This window comes from Poecilia latipinna, unplaced genomic scaffold (genome assembly GCF_001443285.1).
Source record: "Poecilia latipinna isolate Pla-1442-1.1 unplaced genomic scaffold, P_latipinna-1.0 Scaffold2910, whole genome shotgun sequence".
Classification (NCBI taxonomy): domain Eukaryota; kingdom Metazoa; phylum Chordata; class Actinopteri; order Cyprinodontiformes; family Poeciliidae; genus Poecilia; species Poecilia latipinna.
Window position 1 is genome coordinate 33,073 of NW_015115526.1, and position 16,481 is coordinate 49,553.

Consider the following 16,481-nt stretch of genomic DNA (forward strand, 5'->3'; position numbering starts at 1 on the left):
TGAGTGCTTTTTTTCTGAGATTAGGTGGGTAAAATAACCTTTAAGTAATTTTTTCTTGCAGTTTTTGTTTTTATTATTTAAATGTGTATAAAACAGTGTTGGGATATGTAAATAATCTAAGCCTGGTATTCAGTGGTAAAAATCCACTTTTTAGCTATTATCTAGCATAAAAACTATAAAATGACAACCAAGATGTCCTATGTTCCCAAAGAGTGATCCAAGAAATCTTGAGAATGATTTAGCAGACCTAGTATCAGGACTTCTACACAAGCAGTGTTCCTACATGAATCCTTTCCTACCATGACACCTCAGAATTTCTAGGAAATTTATTGTTTAGAAAGAAGTTAACTGTCTTAACTTACCTGTGCTCCAGAATTAATGCTGGTGTTTTCTTAGAAAAAAAACATCTTGGCAAATTATTTAACTGTATTGTTCCCAAAAATAGCTAATTTTGTGACTATTCAGGCCTAAGATAGTTTGTTATAGAAATATTTTTTGCATTGTCTAAAGAAATATTGCATAAGAAATCAGAATGCCTAAACTAAACTGAACTAAAGCAAGAAATAAATGTATGTGTACACCATTCTCTAAAAATCTTACATTTCTCATAGTTCAGTTCAACTTATAGCTTTTTAATTCTTATTTTTTGGCATTATCCTGTTAACCTAAACAGAACCTCCTGTAAGGCAAAAATAGCCTCTTGAGAACAGTATTTGTAATTCCAGCCATACCTTCCTCCTTGCTAACTTTTGAATTAATTTATGTTGATTTTTCAGTCCACAGGGCTGTTTTCTAAGCCACACCATTCAAGATTGAATAAAATAAGCAGGTGGCCTTATTTCTGCATTTTTTTTTATTACACCATCTTTAATTTGACGGGTTTTTCAAAAATTAATAATTATAGGTTCAGTGACATTTTCTATTAAAATGAGAACCAAAACACTTTTAAAATATGTTTTAGAAATGTCAGGAGCAAATATCAGCGATAAGTACTTGCATTTCTGTCAATGTTCTTTCCTGTTCATTTCTATAAATTAGTATGTTGAAATTGTGTGGAAAAGAGAAGTTCGTAAATATAACACTGTAGCTTTAACAGTTGATTAAAATGTTTCAGTGTTAAACCATCCAATAAATAGGAAAACTTTTTCCTAGGAATATATAATTTTACTTACTGGTTTTTAGTTTATTTCAGTAGAAATTGTGCATTGCTCGTATTGCTCGTGGAAAAAATGGTTTTACAGTTACATTCCTGTCCTTTAGGTGGCACTGTAGATTGCCATGGGTGTTTATGATGCATTTACGAAAGATCAGAAATGGCCACTTTAGACATTGCAAGTCAAAATCTGCAACAAGAAATTACGTCGAGTGAGTCAAATTGGAACTACTGCGCAGAATTTCTGTATATGATGAATGAATGTTATATTTTAAAAGTTATTGCTTATTTAGAAAGCCATTTGCTGAGAGTTTCCCTAATCTCTTTAACATGGAAACAGCAAAAAAAAAAAAAAAAGTTAAAAAATATTCTTCATTGCAGCGTCAGTGTTTGAAATCATTCGAAGCTGATAGGACAAAAATAAAACATTCTCTCATTGTAGTACTTGTATTTACGAGTTGAATATAATAACCTTGAATGCAACACTCAAATATGACACTCTAGCGCATGCGTCTTGTCCTATTATAATGGGCTAACTGTTAGCGTTGTAAAAAAAAAAATTACGTGGCTGGAATATTTCAATATGGAGGTAGCAGCATTAGTTGCCCTGACTTTATTATTAGGTGCTTTGGTTATTCTGGTCGCTTTTGCGGTGGGAAGGAGAAAAGAAGAGATAAAGGAGGAAACTGAGCAGGCTGCGGAGAGTTCAGGTGAGAGAACCGCGGAGCTCATGTAACCAGAATCGGCTGTGCTGACTGACTGCCAGCTCTGTATGAGTCCGCTGAATGAGCACCCATTCATTCTTCTATTCATTCACTTTGTAAAACATTGGGATTTTGTGCTAAATATTAATCCTTAATTCTTATAAATGTATAAAAAATAAATAAACTAACTTTCAGTCACCTGCTTCTAGCCAATAGTGAAATGTTTTATTAACGGACCAATGAGGTCATAGCTTTCTGCTGAGTGACAGCTCTTTTTCATTCATGGAGAAGTTCAGAATGTCTGGTAGTGAACGTTCATTAAAACCTGTGTTTATGTAAGAGGAAAGAATCTGCAATAAAACTCTTGTTTAAATATGATAAACTCCAACGTAATTTGTTGTCATTTGGAGTGATTTATTTGGAAATCTTAGTTTAGAACAACAATTTCACAAACAAATTATTCATAAACTTATCTAAATTAGTCATAGCAGCCATTAAAAATGTCTCGTTGGACAACTTCTTGTACTCTAGCTGAAGCCAGTGCTGCGAAGGGCCCAACGTCTAAGAAGCAGAAGCAAGACAAGCAGCGGAGCCGCAAAGACAAACCAGCACAGCACAACTTCAGCCATCCTCTGCTGGCAGCTTCACTGAAGGTAAGCCATCTGGATAAACCTCAGACACTAACAACAGGTGTTCTTTATTGTCATGTTTTTTTGGTAGACCTAAACAAACAGATGGCTACATTGGTAGTTTTCACTTAAGCCATTTTTGCAAAATTGTGTAATTTGCACTCCAAATTCCATCTGATAAGTTAATGACTGCACCAGCGGGAGATATCTTGTGGGGGGCGGCATGACAGTGGACCCATCCCCTGCTCTCACAACCGGAGGATCTGAATGTCAACCGTCCAAAGCTCCATACCCAATTAATCAGATTAATTATTTCAGCCCTAAATGTGACATACTATGCATGCGTTTAATTTTTGTATCTTGTGCTCCTCAGGGCCATAGCGGGAATGTGACATGCTTGGATTTCAGCAGTAATGGGAAATACCTGGCGTCCTGTGCCGATGACCGCACCATCCGGATCTGGAGCACCAAGGACTTCCTGGAGCGGGAACACAAGTGTCTGAGAGCTAACGTGGAGCTGGATCATGCCATGTTGGTTCGCTTCAGCCCAGACTCCAGGTCTGCTTCTTTTTCCAGACTTTAGTAACTCACGTAAAGCAGTACATTCTTGCCTCTAACCTTTAAATACTGGAACAACTTGTGGAACAAACACACTGGAAATGACAGCTCACTTTTACCTAGAGCTGTAAAGTTTGTTTTTAAACATGGTGAGGCATATGCCTGTTATGATAAGTCAATTTACTGGATGATAAATTGTCCCAGTAATTACTGTGATAAATAATAATATTGTTTGGGGTTTTTTAGACTATTTCCAAGTAATACATTGATCATTGCATAACAATGCAAGTTCATCTCAAAGACCAATAAACTTTAATTTTGTAAAGAACACTTCATCCTGGAACCGGAAGATATTTTAAATATCCAAAATAAAAAAACAACTAAAAAAGTTAAAAAAATAAAATAAAAAAATAGCAATGCTCTCACAACGGGAGGATTCTGAGAGCATTTTCTTAGAACATTTCTGAGATTAATATAAAAATGTCTGAGGTTTTTTTTTTTTTAGCAAATTTTTGACTTTTGAGGTGCTGCGGTGGCACAGAGGTAAAGCACAATCCATGTACAGTGGCCTTAGTCTCTGTACATGGCTGAGTCCTGACCTGATGACCTTTGCCACATGTCTTCCCCCTCTCTCATTACCCATTTTCCTGTCTGACCACTCTCAAATAAAAGCCACTAGAGACAATAAAACCTTAAAAAAATAAAAGCTTTGAACTCTTGTAGCTCAGAAATGTCCTTGTTTTTTCTAGAAAATTAAAAAAAAGTTTTTTGCCAAAAATGTACTCCTTTTTTTCTATCATCATTCAAACATGTTTGAATTCTTCACCAACGCCCCGTTTTATCCTGCAGGGCTTTCATCACCTGGCTCGCCAATGGAGATGCTATTCGTATCTTCAAGATGATCAAAAAGGATGACGGGACCTTCAGCTTCAAGGCCGCCTCGGAGGATTTCCCCCAGAAACACAAGGCCCCGATAGTTAACATCGGAATTGCGGAGACAGGTAAAGAACACATCAGAACACGTCACATTGTACTATTTTGTGATGGAGAGAACTGAATATGGGGACTTTTCCACAAATATGAAGCTCCTAATTGTTTCTTTTCTGCAGGTAAATTCATCATGAGCGCCTCAACAGACACCACCATCCTGATCTGGGACCTGAAGGGAGAGCTGCTGGCCTCCATCAACACCAATCAGATGACCAATTCTTATGCAGCTGTCTCCCCCTGCGGCAGGTCAGGCTCAACACAACAACAAACACTTGAAACATTTACTGCAGCACTTGGTTAGGATTCTGGTGCTCACTATGGAGAACCAAAACTTGGTGTTTCCATCTTCTCCCTGCCCTTGTCCTTAGGTTTGTAGCATCTTGCGGCTTCACTCCAGATGTGAAAGTTTGGGAAGTTTGCTTTGGAAAAGGAGGAGAGTTCAGAGAGGTAGCCAGAGCGTTTGACCTGAAGGGCCACTCTGCAGGAGTTCATGCATTTGATTTTTCCAATGACTCTCACAGGTAATAAGTGTTTGTAATTAGGATCTTTGCATTGCTGGATAAGATAAATAATGCAGCATTTATAAAAAAAAACACGTTTTTTTTTTTATCACAATTTCTTTCTATATCAATGTATTGATAGTAAGTTACTTTAAGGGGGAAGTGTTATGATTGAGACTGCAATTATGGGAGGCGCTAACATAATATGTTATAAAGTTCACCCCTCATTAAAAACATACCTAGAATGCTGCTTTAATTCTTCCATTCATGTTTCAGAAATTCCTCAAAGGGAACGTATTATGCAAAATTCACATGTTTTTGTACTTCTATTTAGGTCTCAACTGCTCCTAAAAACTGCTCAAGCGCTTAAAAAACACCCAACTAGTTTTGGCAATAATGTTTTTGATGTCTGGAAAATGAGGCATTTCAACATGTTCAGAATGTGACTTCACAAATTAGCCGGCTCTGCTCCTCACCTAGCAACGCAAACTGAACTCCAACAAGTTTGGTCATCTGGTTTTATCACTCTATGCACTTGACCTTTCCAGAATGGCTTCTGGAAAGGACAAGTCTTTTGAGGTTGACTTACCATCCGGAAACCACTTGCTGCATTCATGTTGGTTGTGCAGGAGGCTCCACTTATGCTTTTCAAAGATGCATAGTTTGCATAAATGCACATCTGTTTGCAGCCATTTTCACATGTGAATTTGAGGGGAGTGACCAGCAGCAGCTTATTTGGACTTGGTGACAAGACATCATTGTAAAACGGATCATTCTGAAAGAAGCTCAAAGTGGGCAGAATTAAACAAACTTAATTCCTATCTAAAAAATATTTTGTGTAACAAAAAAAAAAGTAAAGAACATGTTTTGTATAGCCCATAGATCTATCATAACCTATTCAAAGAAGCATAAATAAGAAAAGGTGTCTAAAAAGTTTAGCAACCAACTTTGCTTTTTTTTCTGATCAGAATGGTGACTGTGTCTAAAGACGGAACGTGGAAGCTGTGGAACACAGACGTGGAGTACAAGAAGCAGCAAGACCCGTACCTCCTCAGGACAGTGCCCTGCTCCTCCTCAGATGGCAGCAGGGTGGCCTTGTCTCCGGATGGCCGGGTGGTCGCCATCAGTGACGGCTGCAATGTGGCAATGTTCGACTCGACCACCGGGAAGCTGGAGGAGGAACTGCGTGGCGTCCACAGCCAGGGGATCACTGACCTCAGATTTGACATCAACAGCCGCTTCCTGGCATGTAGCGGAGACAAGGCCATCCGTGTGTTTCACAATGCGCCGGGTTACCGGGTGGCCATCAGGGACATGCAGGACATGCTGAAGAAGGCTCAGAATGAGGCCATGAAGCAGAGACTCCAGCAGCAGATCAGAGAGGCTCAGAGCGCTCTGGATGCTGCGTTAGCTGCTCCCGTCGAGTGAAGCAATGCACAAAGAGCCACATGAGTTCTTTTTCTGTCAAGAAAATATTCAAATCTGCATGCAGTTTTAATAAAATTATGTTTTTATGGACGGATTAAAGGCAATGTGTTCAAACATGGTACTGTGTTAATTTCTTGGTAAGCATCAAAATAATGACAAAAATGGCATCATTCACTGAGATTAGAGCAATTTTATCAATTAATTACATTTTTGAAGATTTCATTTTTGGAAAATCTGGATTTATTTTTTTTCACCAACATGAGCCTTGGATTCCCATAGTTCAGTGATGAATATTTATGCAAGTTACTTTAGTGATACATACATTTATGCATATGTATATCACAGTGATATGCATAAATATGCATTTACTTTTGCATATGATTTATGCATAAATAAATCACTTATGATTTATTTATGCTTAAATCATAAGTGATTTATGATATTTATACACTAGAATGCACAAATACAATGATTTTCAATGGTGTATTAGGGTCATTGTATAAAAAGTAAATTTCTAACAGACAAAAAAATTTTCTAGATAAAACATGGAAATTTCAGTTTCAAAAGTTGAACATTTTAAAATTTGAAACTCAGAAATGTCTTGGGATTTTTTTTTTACTGAAAATTTTTGAGATTAATCCAAAAAGAACAAAAAAAAATCTTAAAACTGAAATTTCTTTGTTTTTTCTAGACAACTTAAATTCAAAATGTATCAGTTTTGTTGGCAGAAATGTACTCTTCCTTTGTTTCTATCTGCAGTGGCCCTAATATGCCGATGTACTATTCTAAATTCAAAGATTACGTCTAACCCCACCTCTGCGCCGCGCAGCTACATGTGATGGCGTGTATATGATGCACACCCCACTCTGATTCGACCCGGATGTGGTTCTTATTCTTGCTGCACGTTGTTGAGCAGCGTGACCAGCAACCCGTGCTGGATGTGAGAGCTGATGTCTGTGGAAATGATGGAGGTTTCGGTGAGTTCAGCGGAGCCGCTCAGGCCGGCTAGGATTCTTCAACAGAACCGGGTCTTCCTCGACTTCTTCTGGGATCTGGCTAACCCGGACCAGGAGGTCCGGTTGAAGGCGGTGGAGAACTTGATCCAGTACCTGAAAACAGAAAACAAGGTGAGAAACACCCAGCCTGTCCTCTCGGACAGTTTTCAAACTTCTTCGCTGTTGAAATTATGAAACTATTCAATCTGAAAACCCGCCGGATAAACAAACATTAAACATCACTATAAATAGTGAGGTAGTTAAATGTTAACATGAAGGAAAATAAGATGATAATTTAAACAAGATGTGTTTCTAATCGAGTAAAATTTGAGTTCCTGATACAAAATATATAAACAACAATATAAATCCCATTATTATCCAAGAGAACACAAATACATTAAAGCACGGCAAAAATAATAAGACTAGATACAGAGAAAAGGCCAAAAGGAGAAGACAATTTTTAATTTACAAGTAACTGAAAAGTGGGGATTGTATTTTTGTACCTGTGTATGATTTAATTTAATAAGTAAACTGTATCCCATTCTAAAAACACCATCTGCATTTTGAAACATAATGCTGGGGACAGGGAAGCTGTTTAGAGTGAATGAAACTGTGAGAGCCTGCAGAGGACTAGAGACTGGGCCGAAGTTTCACATAACGGTGGACGATATGGATTTAAAGTTTTATCACGATATTTTGTAGTACTATTGATAAAAGTTGCGATAAGAACTATGTATTACTTCTTTTTTTAGGTAGTTGTATGGCTGCAACTGTGTGCAACAGCAACTGTAGCTCTGCTAAGACAAATAATGGTCTTGGAAAAATATTTCCATTTTTAATATGCTGCTTTTGGACGCCAGCTAATCCCATAAAGAAGTGTGTTTTATATCATTACACTGCAAATTGTAATTGCATTTAGTTATGTTTTCAAATTTATTGATATTATTGATTCTTTCATTTAGGCCTGTCCTGATAAATTTTGTTGGATGATGAATTGTCCTAGAAATTATATTTAATAAACAATAACATTTTTGCTTTTAATACGATTTTCAATTAATATAATGATAATAGCATAATAATATCAATTTGTCCTTTTCAAAGACTAGAAAACTTGAATTTGTACAGAACACTCCACAATAGGACTGGAAGACATTCTAATTATACAAAATAAAACACAACCACCAAAAACATAAAAAAATAAAATAAAAAAAAGGAAATTATAACCTACCTAGTGAAGCTACAAATACAATTTATTTATAATGTATGGTTTAAATTTATCTAGGAATAAATTTACGTTGCTTTCATTGAACAGTGTAGAAAATATTGAAACTAACAATCCTGTCGATACGGACAGTTGTGGAATTTACTGTGACAACAACGAATCAAAATTATCATCACGATCATCAAGAAATTTATCACACTAAATGATAAACAATATGATAAATGTTCATGACCCATAAAATACAGGCATTATGAAAATTCAGTTAATAAAATTTATTTGTTTGTTTGTTTTGGACAAAATCTCATATAACAGAGATTTAAATCTAAAAATGAAGAAAGGTCAAAATGTTCAAAGAGTAATTGTGAAGTCAGGAGTAAATTAAGATATCCTGGTTGCTGTTTGTGCTGCAGGCTGATGAGCTGGAATACACGTTAAAACGGCTGGTGGACGGCCTGGCCCACACCCGGGAGACGGCCCGACCCGGATTCAGCCTGGCTCTGGGGCAGGTGAGTGGACCGCCGGCCTGAGTCCTGTGGTACAACAAGGAAATTGATACAATTCTGTTAATTTTCCAACTATAAAGCTGCTAAAAACTGATCAAATTTAGAGACAAAACTAAAAATCCATTTAAATCTCAGAGATTAGGAAAAAGTAAAGAGTCAAACCTATGAGTTTTCTTCTCCCTAAGGTGTTGAGTGCCTTTGAAGACATTTCCCTGCAGAGCATACTTGTCAGAATCAAAGAAAAACACAACTTACAGGCTGTGAAAAGGGTACATTTTGATCTTTTGAACTTCATTTAGCACAAAAACATTCATTTAAACGATGTTTAAACACCTCAACCTGGTTTTTGCTCTTTAGAAACTTGCCAGAAATGCCATGTTTGGGAATCTGTTTGGCGTTCTTGCCCTCCAACAGTCGGGACGCCTCGTCAAAGTAAGTCTGCTTCTTAGTTTGTCCGTGAAAGCAAATAAAGTCATAATATTACGAGAATAAAGTCGAAATAATACAAGAATAAAGTCGTGACAATATGAGAATAAAGTCATAAATAATACTTTATTGTCATAGAATTTATTTTTAATAGTGTGGCCTTAGTATCCAATCATAATTAAAACATTTGATGGATTCAGTTTTTTATTTTTTTGCCCTTTTTTACCCCATCTTCCCTCCAACTCTGAGGCGCCCCCTGGAGGCCCTGACTTTGTAAAACACTGATTTAGCCCATATATCCAAAAGCTTTTGAGCTTGTTTACTTTTCTCTGCAGGAACCCCAGGTGGTGCTGGGATGTGTGCAGCTCCTTCAGTGTTTGATCCAGCACAAGCAGCACCTGAAGGACCTGCCCAGCAAAACCATGACCGACATCCTCACTGAGGTAACGGTAACTGCTTCATCTTCCCACCACTATGACCCGTTCTCCTTCTTTAAGCTGCTGTTTTCTGGGCCCACAGATACCGGAGGAGGTGTTTGAGGAGGTTCTGCTGAGCACTCTGGAGGCTGACCTGGCGTCGGCCTTCAGGACCCCGGAGCAGATGCAGCTGCTGCTGGTGGCGCTGCAACACTTCCCACAGGCCCTGAAACCCAAGAAGCTCAAGAAGCTGCTGGACTCTTCCACCATCATCAATGCAGACAACATCCCAAAGTGAGAACATGTTCCACAACTCACAGCATAGTCATTAGTTAATTGCACCACTGCTTTTTATTTTGAATTTAACAGCTAAATAATCTAGTATATAGGGCTGGTCAGTAAATCAATGACGATATCCATCGTGATAGACACATGATCAGTATCAATAGATAATATGTCTGATGGAATATTCAAAAATTTCACTGAGCTCTGATACATCACCGCACAGCATTCTGGGGGATGTATGCAGAGGAAAGGCTTTAGCTACTCAACCTCTAAGCTAAGCAAAATTGGTGGCATCAACTAACTCACTCTGTCACTCTTTGGTTACTTAGCAACTGATTCACTTTTTGATTACCTGGCAACCACCTGTTGAGTAATTAGCACAGCAGCAGATTAGGGTTTCACCTCTGTTCCTCATAACTGCTTAAAAGTGAACAGCAATAATGTAGAGTGAAAGAAAACAATTAGTACAGTAGCTTGAGGATAAAACAGGAACAAATTACCAGTTGTCAGTATTTCAGATATTTAAAACAAAAAAAAAATCATTAATAATCTATAGCGACTGATATGAAACCCTTAAATTGTGATATGTTTTTCAGCCATATCGTCCAGCCCTAATTAAAGACTTTTTTTAAATTTATAGCTACAGTAGCTTATGGTCAAAGGTTGCCATCTCAATCCAAAACAACATAAGATCAATTAATCAATCAAATTTTATTTGCATAGCACATTTCAGCAGCATGTCAAAGTGCTTTACATAATTAAAATAAAAACAGCATGTGACATTGAAAAAACAGTGAGAAAGAGAGACATTTTGAAAAAGATTAAAAAAGATAAAAACATTAAAATCCCTTTTAGGACTTCAGTTAACTGTCGTTTAACTGGGGCCAAAAGATGGACCAAAGCATCTGATCAGTAATCAGCTGTTAAATCCTGAAAAATGTCAAAACTAAAAGGAAACACATTTTGTTTTTGTTTATAAATGCATCAACAAACAGTATTTTCTTTTGTTGCACTTTGTTTTGAGATTAGTAAAGAAAATTTGACGTATAAATGGAGATAGTCTTGTAATTCCTTCATTTTTTTTTCATCGCAAAACTGCCTCCCTCAAGGAACCTGAGAACCTCAGAAATTTTTATGTGTTTTTCTTTTTTCTTATTTCAAATAGTTTTATTAGAGCCAGTCAAACAAATTACAAAATATAATTCTTATTGTGTATATATACATCTTCTGATGCTCTTAACAATATAATACTGACAAAATGGTGCATCAGAAAAATATTCAGTGCACCAGTTTCAGCCCTTTTTTGTTGCTTTTTCAACAAACTGTAAAAGGTTCAAATTAAAAATGCAACTAGAGAATAAAATCAACCCCCCTTCACATCTCATTTTCTTAAAAATTTCTGTGATTAGTCTCAAAATTTCTCCTTCTTTTCTATCTGCAACGTCCCTACTATGCTTCTTAAGTAAAACTAGTTCTAATTGAAATCAGTTTGTTTACTCTTCTGTATCTTCCATCTCACAGGCTAGTGGAGGTGTTGAAGATGGCGGCCCACTCAGTGAAGAAGGAGCGCGTCCTCCCCTCTGTGGCCCTGGACTTGCTGAAGCTCTCCCTGAAGGAGGACAGTTTCCAGCTGTTCTGGGACGAAGCCATCACTGAGGGAATGTTCAAGGAGCCGTCTGGACCAACACAGTGAGCCCATAACTGGCAGCTGCTAAACCATCACTTATTGTGATGGTTTGCTTTGATATGAGGCAGTTGATGAAAAGAGAAATTTACTCCCACTAACCAGCTATATTTAACATTTAACTTTTTTTTCCAGTCTTTATGTTTTCAACTCTGTAGACATCACTTTTCCTCTTTTTCTTCCAGTTATTTTCAGTCTAATGACGTATTTTCCTGTTGTGTAGTTACTTGAGCTACCGTCTGCTGGGCAGTGTCCTGCCTCTGCTGTCCTTATCCCAACTAAAGGAGGTTTTATCTGGAGAGGTGATGATGCACTACGGCGAACATGTAGTTTCAGCTCAGGTCAGTCTCAGTTTCAGTTTTCCTTCAATTATTTATGAAGAAAAATGTAAGTTAATTACATATTGTAACATAATATGGTGAAGACTTGCACCTTCTGTTTCAAATTCAAAAATACTTGTATTAATCCTAACAGAAAATTAAATGTTTTCATAACTCATATTATTCCAGGTTGTTCATAGTTGTTCTAGATACTGTTAGCTGTGAGAATTACTACAGACGGCTACAGAATTTTCTTTAGCAGTCTGTATTGCAGCTGTTCTGATGAAGCCTCTGACTGAATACATTTGCTGCCTTTCCATTATAAATGTGCATATTCCTCTAATGTTTATCGTTTATCATAGAAACTGAAGCAGCATTCAGCTTCTATGCACCACAAATCTGGAACAAACTTCCAGAAAACTGTAAAACAGCTGAAACACTGAGTGCCTTTAAATCTCAACTTAAAACCCACCTGTTTAGAGTTGCTTATGGCTAAATTAGGGTTAGAGTCCCAGTTAAACGACATTTAACTAAAGTCCTACAGGGGTTAGAGCCCCAGTTAAAAGATATTTAACTAAAGTCCTACGGGGTTTAGAGTCCCAGTTGACGGCGTTTCAACTAAAAACCTAGAGGTTGGAGTCCTTGTCAAACGGTGTTTTTGACTAAAGTCCCAGAGGGTTAGAGCCCCAGATTAGGACAGGGGTGCGGGTGTCGTCCCCCCTGGTTCAAAAGGAGTGCAGGTTTTAATGTTTTTATCTTTTTTAATCTTTTTTTTTTTTTTTTTTTTTTTACAAAATCTCTTTCTCTTTCTTACTGTTTATTCAATGTCACATGTTGTTTTTTTTCTTAATTATGTAAAGCACTTTCAAATGCCTTGCTGCTGAAATGTGCTATACAAATAAAATTTGATTGATTGATTGATTGATAATGTTGAAAAAACACAATTTCACAATTGTGGTGTTTCCATTAAATATGAAACACATTTAAATCACATGTAATTGAGTTTGTTCACACAATGTCTTTAAAAAAACATGCAGCAGAATGATACTACTGCTACTTCCTGTCGTCTTCTTGGTGGTTTGCGTCAGAGGCAACATGCAGTTGTTGATTATGTGTCTTGTGTTATGCAAACCATGTATTTACATTGCAGTTTTGCAAAACAAACCAATTTTGATATGGCAAAAAAAAAAAAAAACATCCTTTAGGACCAGGGTTGGGATACTGCTCCAGAGGTTCCACTGAACGGAACTAGCCTTCTTTACAAGTTTTATTTTATTTTATTTTTTATTTTTTAATCTTTTTAAATCCCTGGTTCTGATGCTGCTACCCCAACAAATGATGTAGAAGAGATTATACTCTCCACAACAGGCTTGTACAACATATGCACCATCTTGCAAATGTGGATGCTGTAAACTAATTTGGTCAATAGCTAAACTGAAGCTGATTTGTTAATGGTGCTGTCTGAGGCTAAGACTAGTTAGCCTAGTCTTAGCCTAGGCTAAGACTAGGCTAACTAGTCTTAGCCTAGGCTAAGACTAGTTAGCCTAGGCTAACTAGTCTAGTTAGCCTAGGCTAACTTGGCCAAGTTATGCCAAGTTATTCCTTGGCATAACTTGGCATAACTTGTTCCTTGGCCAAGTTATGCCAAGGAACATAACTTGGCAAAAATCTAATCTCAGTAGAAGTCACGATAAGATAGAAATGCTAGCACGGTGACATTCAGTGAAGCTCAGTTATTACAGCGAGTGCACTGTCCTGAGGATGTTGATTCTTAGTTACCGCGTGCCCTCCCATTTTTTCTGTGCTCTTTTCTGTCCAAGAACTGTCAAACAAAGCCAAGTAGTAGTAAAAAAATTCTTAAAGTGCTTGCAAATAATTTGTTTCATAATAATTTCAACGAGCACAAGCAAGCATCCTATTTTAACATGATACTTAAAGAACATACTACATTCAAATTTGCTAATATGCTGTGATTAGCTAAGATACTAATAATAGCATGTAGCTTTGGTTACAATAATGCAAACTATGCACTGTGCTAACAACCTACAAAGTGCTAATATTAGCATGTTAGCTATAAAAATCTAATGTACTAAAGTTAGCTGGTATTACTGACATTAGCTACCATGTTAACAACACACTAGCACAGGCTACAGCAGCGAAAACTGTCTAGTAACAGCATTCTATATAATGCAAACATCAGTGTGTTAGCTATTAATACCAAACATTATCTACTATTATTAGGTTACTGTGCTCATTACTTAGTTTGCCTCTATTGCTTCCTGACCATAACCTGTTACAATTAGCATTTTAGCTTTAAATAGGTGTTATTACCTGCTATGCGGAAGTTAGCTAAATGTTGATGAAAAAAGACAATAATCTGAAATGCCACAAATCCCGGCCAATACATACAATTGCAGAAGCTGTTGGATGCTAACATACAAAAAATATTTGGATCAAAAGCATCTTAAGAGTGAATTTTTACGGAGCCCTCTAGGGACATGGGGTAAAAAATTTATTTTGCATTGCCTCACAATAAGTTTTGCGTTCCCTCGCAATATGCTTACTGCAATATTTTCTGATCTATTCTGTATACAGTTACAAATGTCAATTTAACATTTCAAATACATATTTAAAGAGCCTAAATGTGCCTCAAATGGTGGTAGAGGGCCACGCAGGGTTAACTCTGGGAATCTCATCTGTCTGAGGCTTGTGTCAATAATCTCCAGGCCACTTCTTTGTTCTGCCACAATTATCGATTTGTTCCATTTTGATTATCATGCTGTATAAGGACTGCGACACAGTCTGACCAGGACCACTGCACAAGTGCCAACGATCAACGGCACCACAACACGGTCAGCAGAAACTATGACCACCTTGTGGACCCACTTCCAAGCCAGTAACCTTCCCATTCATACTTGGTGATGGTGACAGTCACGCCCACATCGACGCACCCACCGCCCAAGTGTCAAAGATTAATGTTCCTGTCATATCAATAATTATTAATTATTTCATTCATATGGCTCTTACAGAACCTCAGTGAAAACGTGTTTGTTATTATTAACTCTTTGGTGCAAAAAACTTATTGAAACTCGATTTATTCACTGCATGTTTATTTCTGTTTGTGTGAGGTTGAGATGGAATTGCACATGAAAACGGCCCTTTAAACCATTCAGACTACCAGCACAATAGAGACACAATCAACTGTCTCATTACCCCGCAATAATAACTCAGAAATAGTCCAAATAGTTTGGATGTATTTTTATTTCTTTCCTACTTATGGAAAGTTTCTGTTTATCAGACAGTCTTAGTGATGGGATTGTTGAGGAATCTGATGGCCAACGGGAGGCAACTGTTTTTGAGTCTTTCTGTTCTACAGCAGTCCCACAATAAATGCACTAAAGGAAACTTTTCAGGGGGTCGCAGCAGGGAAGTCTGGATACAAGGATGGAAAAACAAAGAAATAAATGATGAATTGAGAGTTTTGCAGAGAAAAGGGGCATGTATGTAAGCTATAGGTGGAAAAAGTTTAGAATTGTTATTTTGTTTTTATCTAAAGCTAAATGTGCATAATTTGAATTGTTACACATCCAAAGACTAAAAAACCAAATATTTTGAGAGAAACTCAAAAAGGTTCAACACAATAAAATCTTAAGTGCTCCACAAAACCGTGATTAACAAATTTTACTGCTTAAAAAATGCATTAGAATTTCGCCTAAAAGGTTTACATTATTACTTTTTCAATAATTTTGGCTGATTATTGGTGATTGGTGATCTTTTTTTATTTAATCCCCTCCTGGATGTAATTGAAAGCAGCTGGATGATCAGAATCCCTGATTTTTCTCCCTCAGAAACCGGACCGCTTTAAACTGGCCCCGGAAATGGACACCTACGTGTCAGACTTCCTGCAGAACTGTCAGGACTCTGACAAACAGCTGGCGGTCATGGTGAGCTTCTCCTCACTGACCAACAACGGTTACCCCGTGGTGCCGTCAGTGTGGCAGGTGGTGCAGCACCTGGAGCCGGCGGCTCTACGGAGCTATGTGGACTGGCTCAAAGGGACGTTCCTGCAGCCTCAGCCAGACCGTCTGCTGGACTTCAGCACCCGCAAGCAGAAAGACAAGAGCAAGGAGCAGTGAGTGTTTATTCAAACGGGGATATGTAAGATAATATCGCTCTCTTCTTGTGATTACTCTGACGTTCTCTCGTTTAGGAAAGAGAGCTCGATATTCCGCCTGAGGAAGTGGATCGTCGCTCGTCTCGCCTCGATCATCAACAACCATCAAGTGAAGAAACATGAGGATCTTATCATGGATGTGGCCAGGTAAGACCAGCGTTTTAAGCTACATTCACACAGCAAACAAATGCCATCCATATCCATTTATTTTGCCCATATGCAAGCTATATCAAACTTTTCCACTGCAGTCTGAACAGCCAAATTTGAGTCTTTTCTCCCCTCCAATTGTTTTCAAAGCGCTTGCACTCTGAACAGTCATGTCATTTTTATCCAGCTTTTATGCCATTAATATAAGACGTCATAATTAGTGGTGGGCACTTATCTTATCGTTTATCATTTCTCGTGGACCACATCTCTCATCACTCCCTGATTGGACCGTCTCGTTCCAGAGAAACAAGCTCAGGGCTCCGTTAGTCATTATCGTGAGTTAAAAT

General features: G+C 37.6%; 2 protein-coding genes and 1 long non-coding RNA gene across 3 annotated transcripts in view; 2 read left to right on the plus strand and 1 right to left on the minus strand.

Annotated features, from left to right (window-relative positions):
- The first annotated feature begins 1,633 nt into the window (after positions 1–1,633).
- On the plus strand, positions 1,634–6,080 carry tbl2 (transducin beta like 2). The gene is made up of 7 exons (XM_015022001.1): positions 1,634–1,863; positions 2,389–2,510; positions 2,860–3,044; positions 3,894–4,045; positions 4,154–4,280; positions 4,403–4,555; positions 5,503–6,080. Exons 1-7 carry the CDS (start codon positions 1,737–1,739, stop codon positions 5,960–5,962), a joined length of 1,326 nt encoding a protein of 441 aa, XP_014877487.1. The 5' UTR covers positions 1,634–1,736; the 3' UTR covers positions 5,963–6,080.
- Positions 6,081–6,843: 763 nt separating this feature from the next.
- mybbp1a (MYB binding protein (P160) 1a) overlaps positions 6,844–16,481 on the plus strand; it is a 45,593-nt gene continuing 35,955 nt past the window's right edge. Inside the window, 10 exon segments of the mRNA XM_015022002.1 lie at positions 6,844–7,089; positions 8,590–8,685; positions 8,868–8,951; positions 9,040–9,114; positions 9,444–9,551; positions 9,628–9,818; positions 11,331–11,498; positions 11,717–11,834; positions 15,662–15,945; positions 16,024–16,134. Of these exon segments, the coding sequence (XP_014877488.1) occupies positions 6,913–7,089; positions 8,590–8,685; positions 8,868–8,951; positions 9,040–9,114; positions 9,444–9,551; positions 9,628–9,818; positions 11,331–11,498; positions 11,717–11,834; positions 15,662–15,945; positions 16,024–16,134 (1,412 nt within the window). The 5' untranslated portion in view covers positions 6,844–6,912.
- The window catches only part of LOC106939569 (uncharacterized), a 13,484-nt gene continuing 11,353 nt past the window's right edge, over positions 14,351–16,481 (minus strand). Inside the window, exon 2 of the long non-coding RNA XR_001422873.1 lies at positions 14,351–14,513. This is a non-coding gene — a long non-coding RNA (uncharacterized LOC106939569). The remainder of the gene's footprint in view (positions 14,514–16,481) is intronic.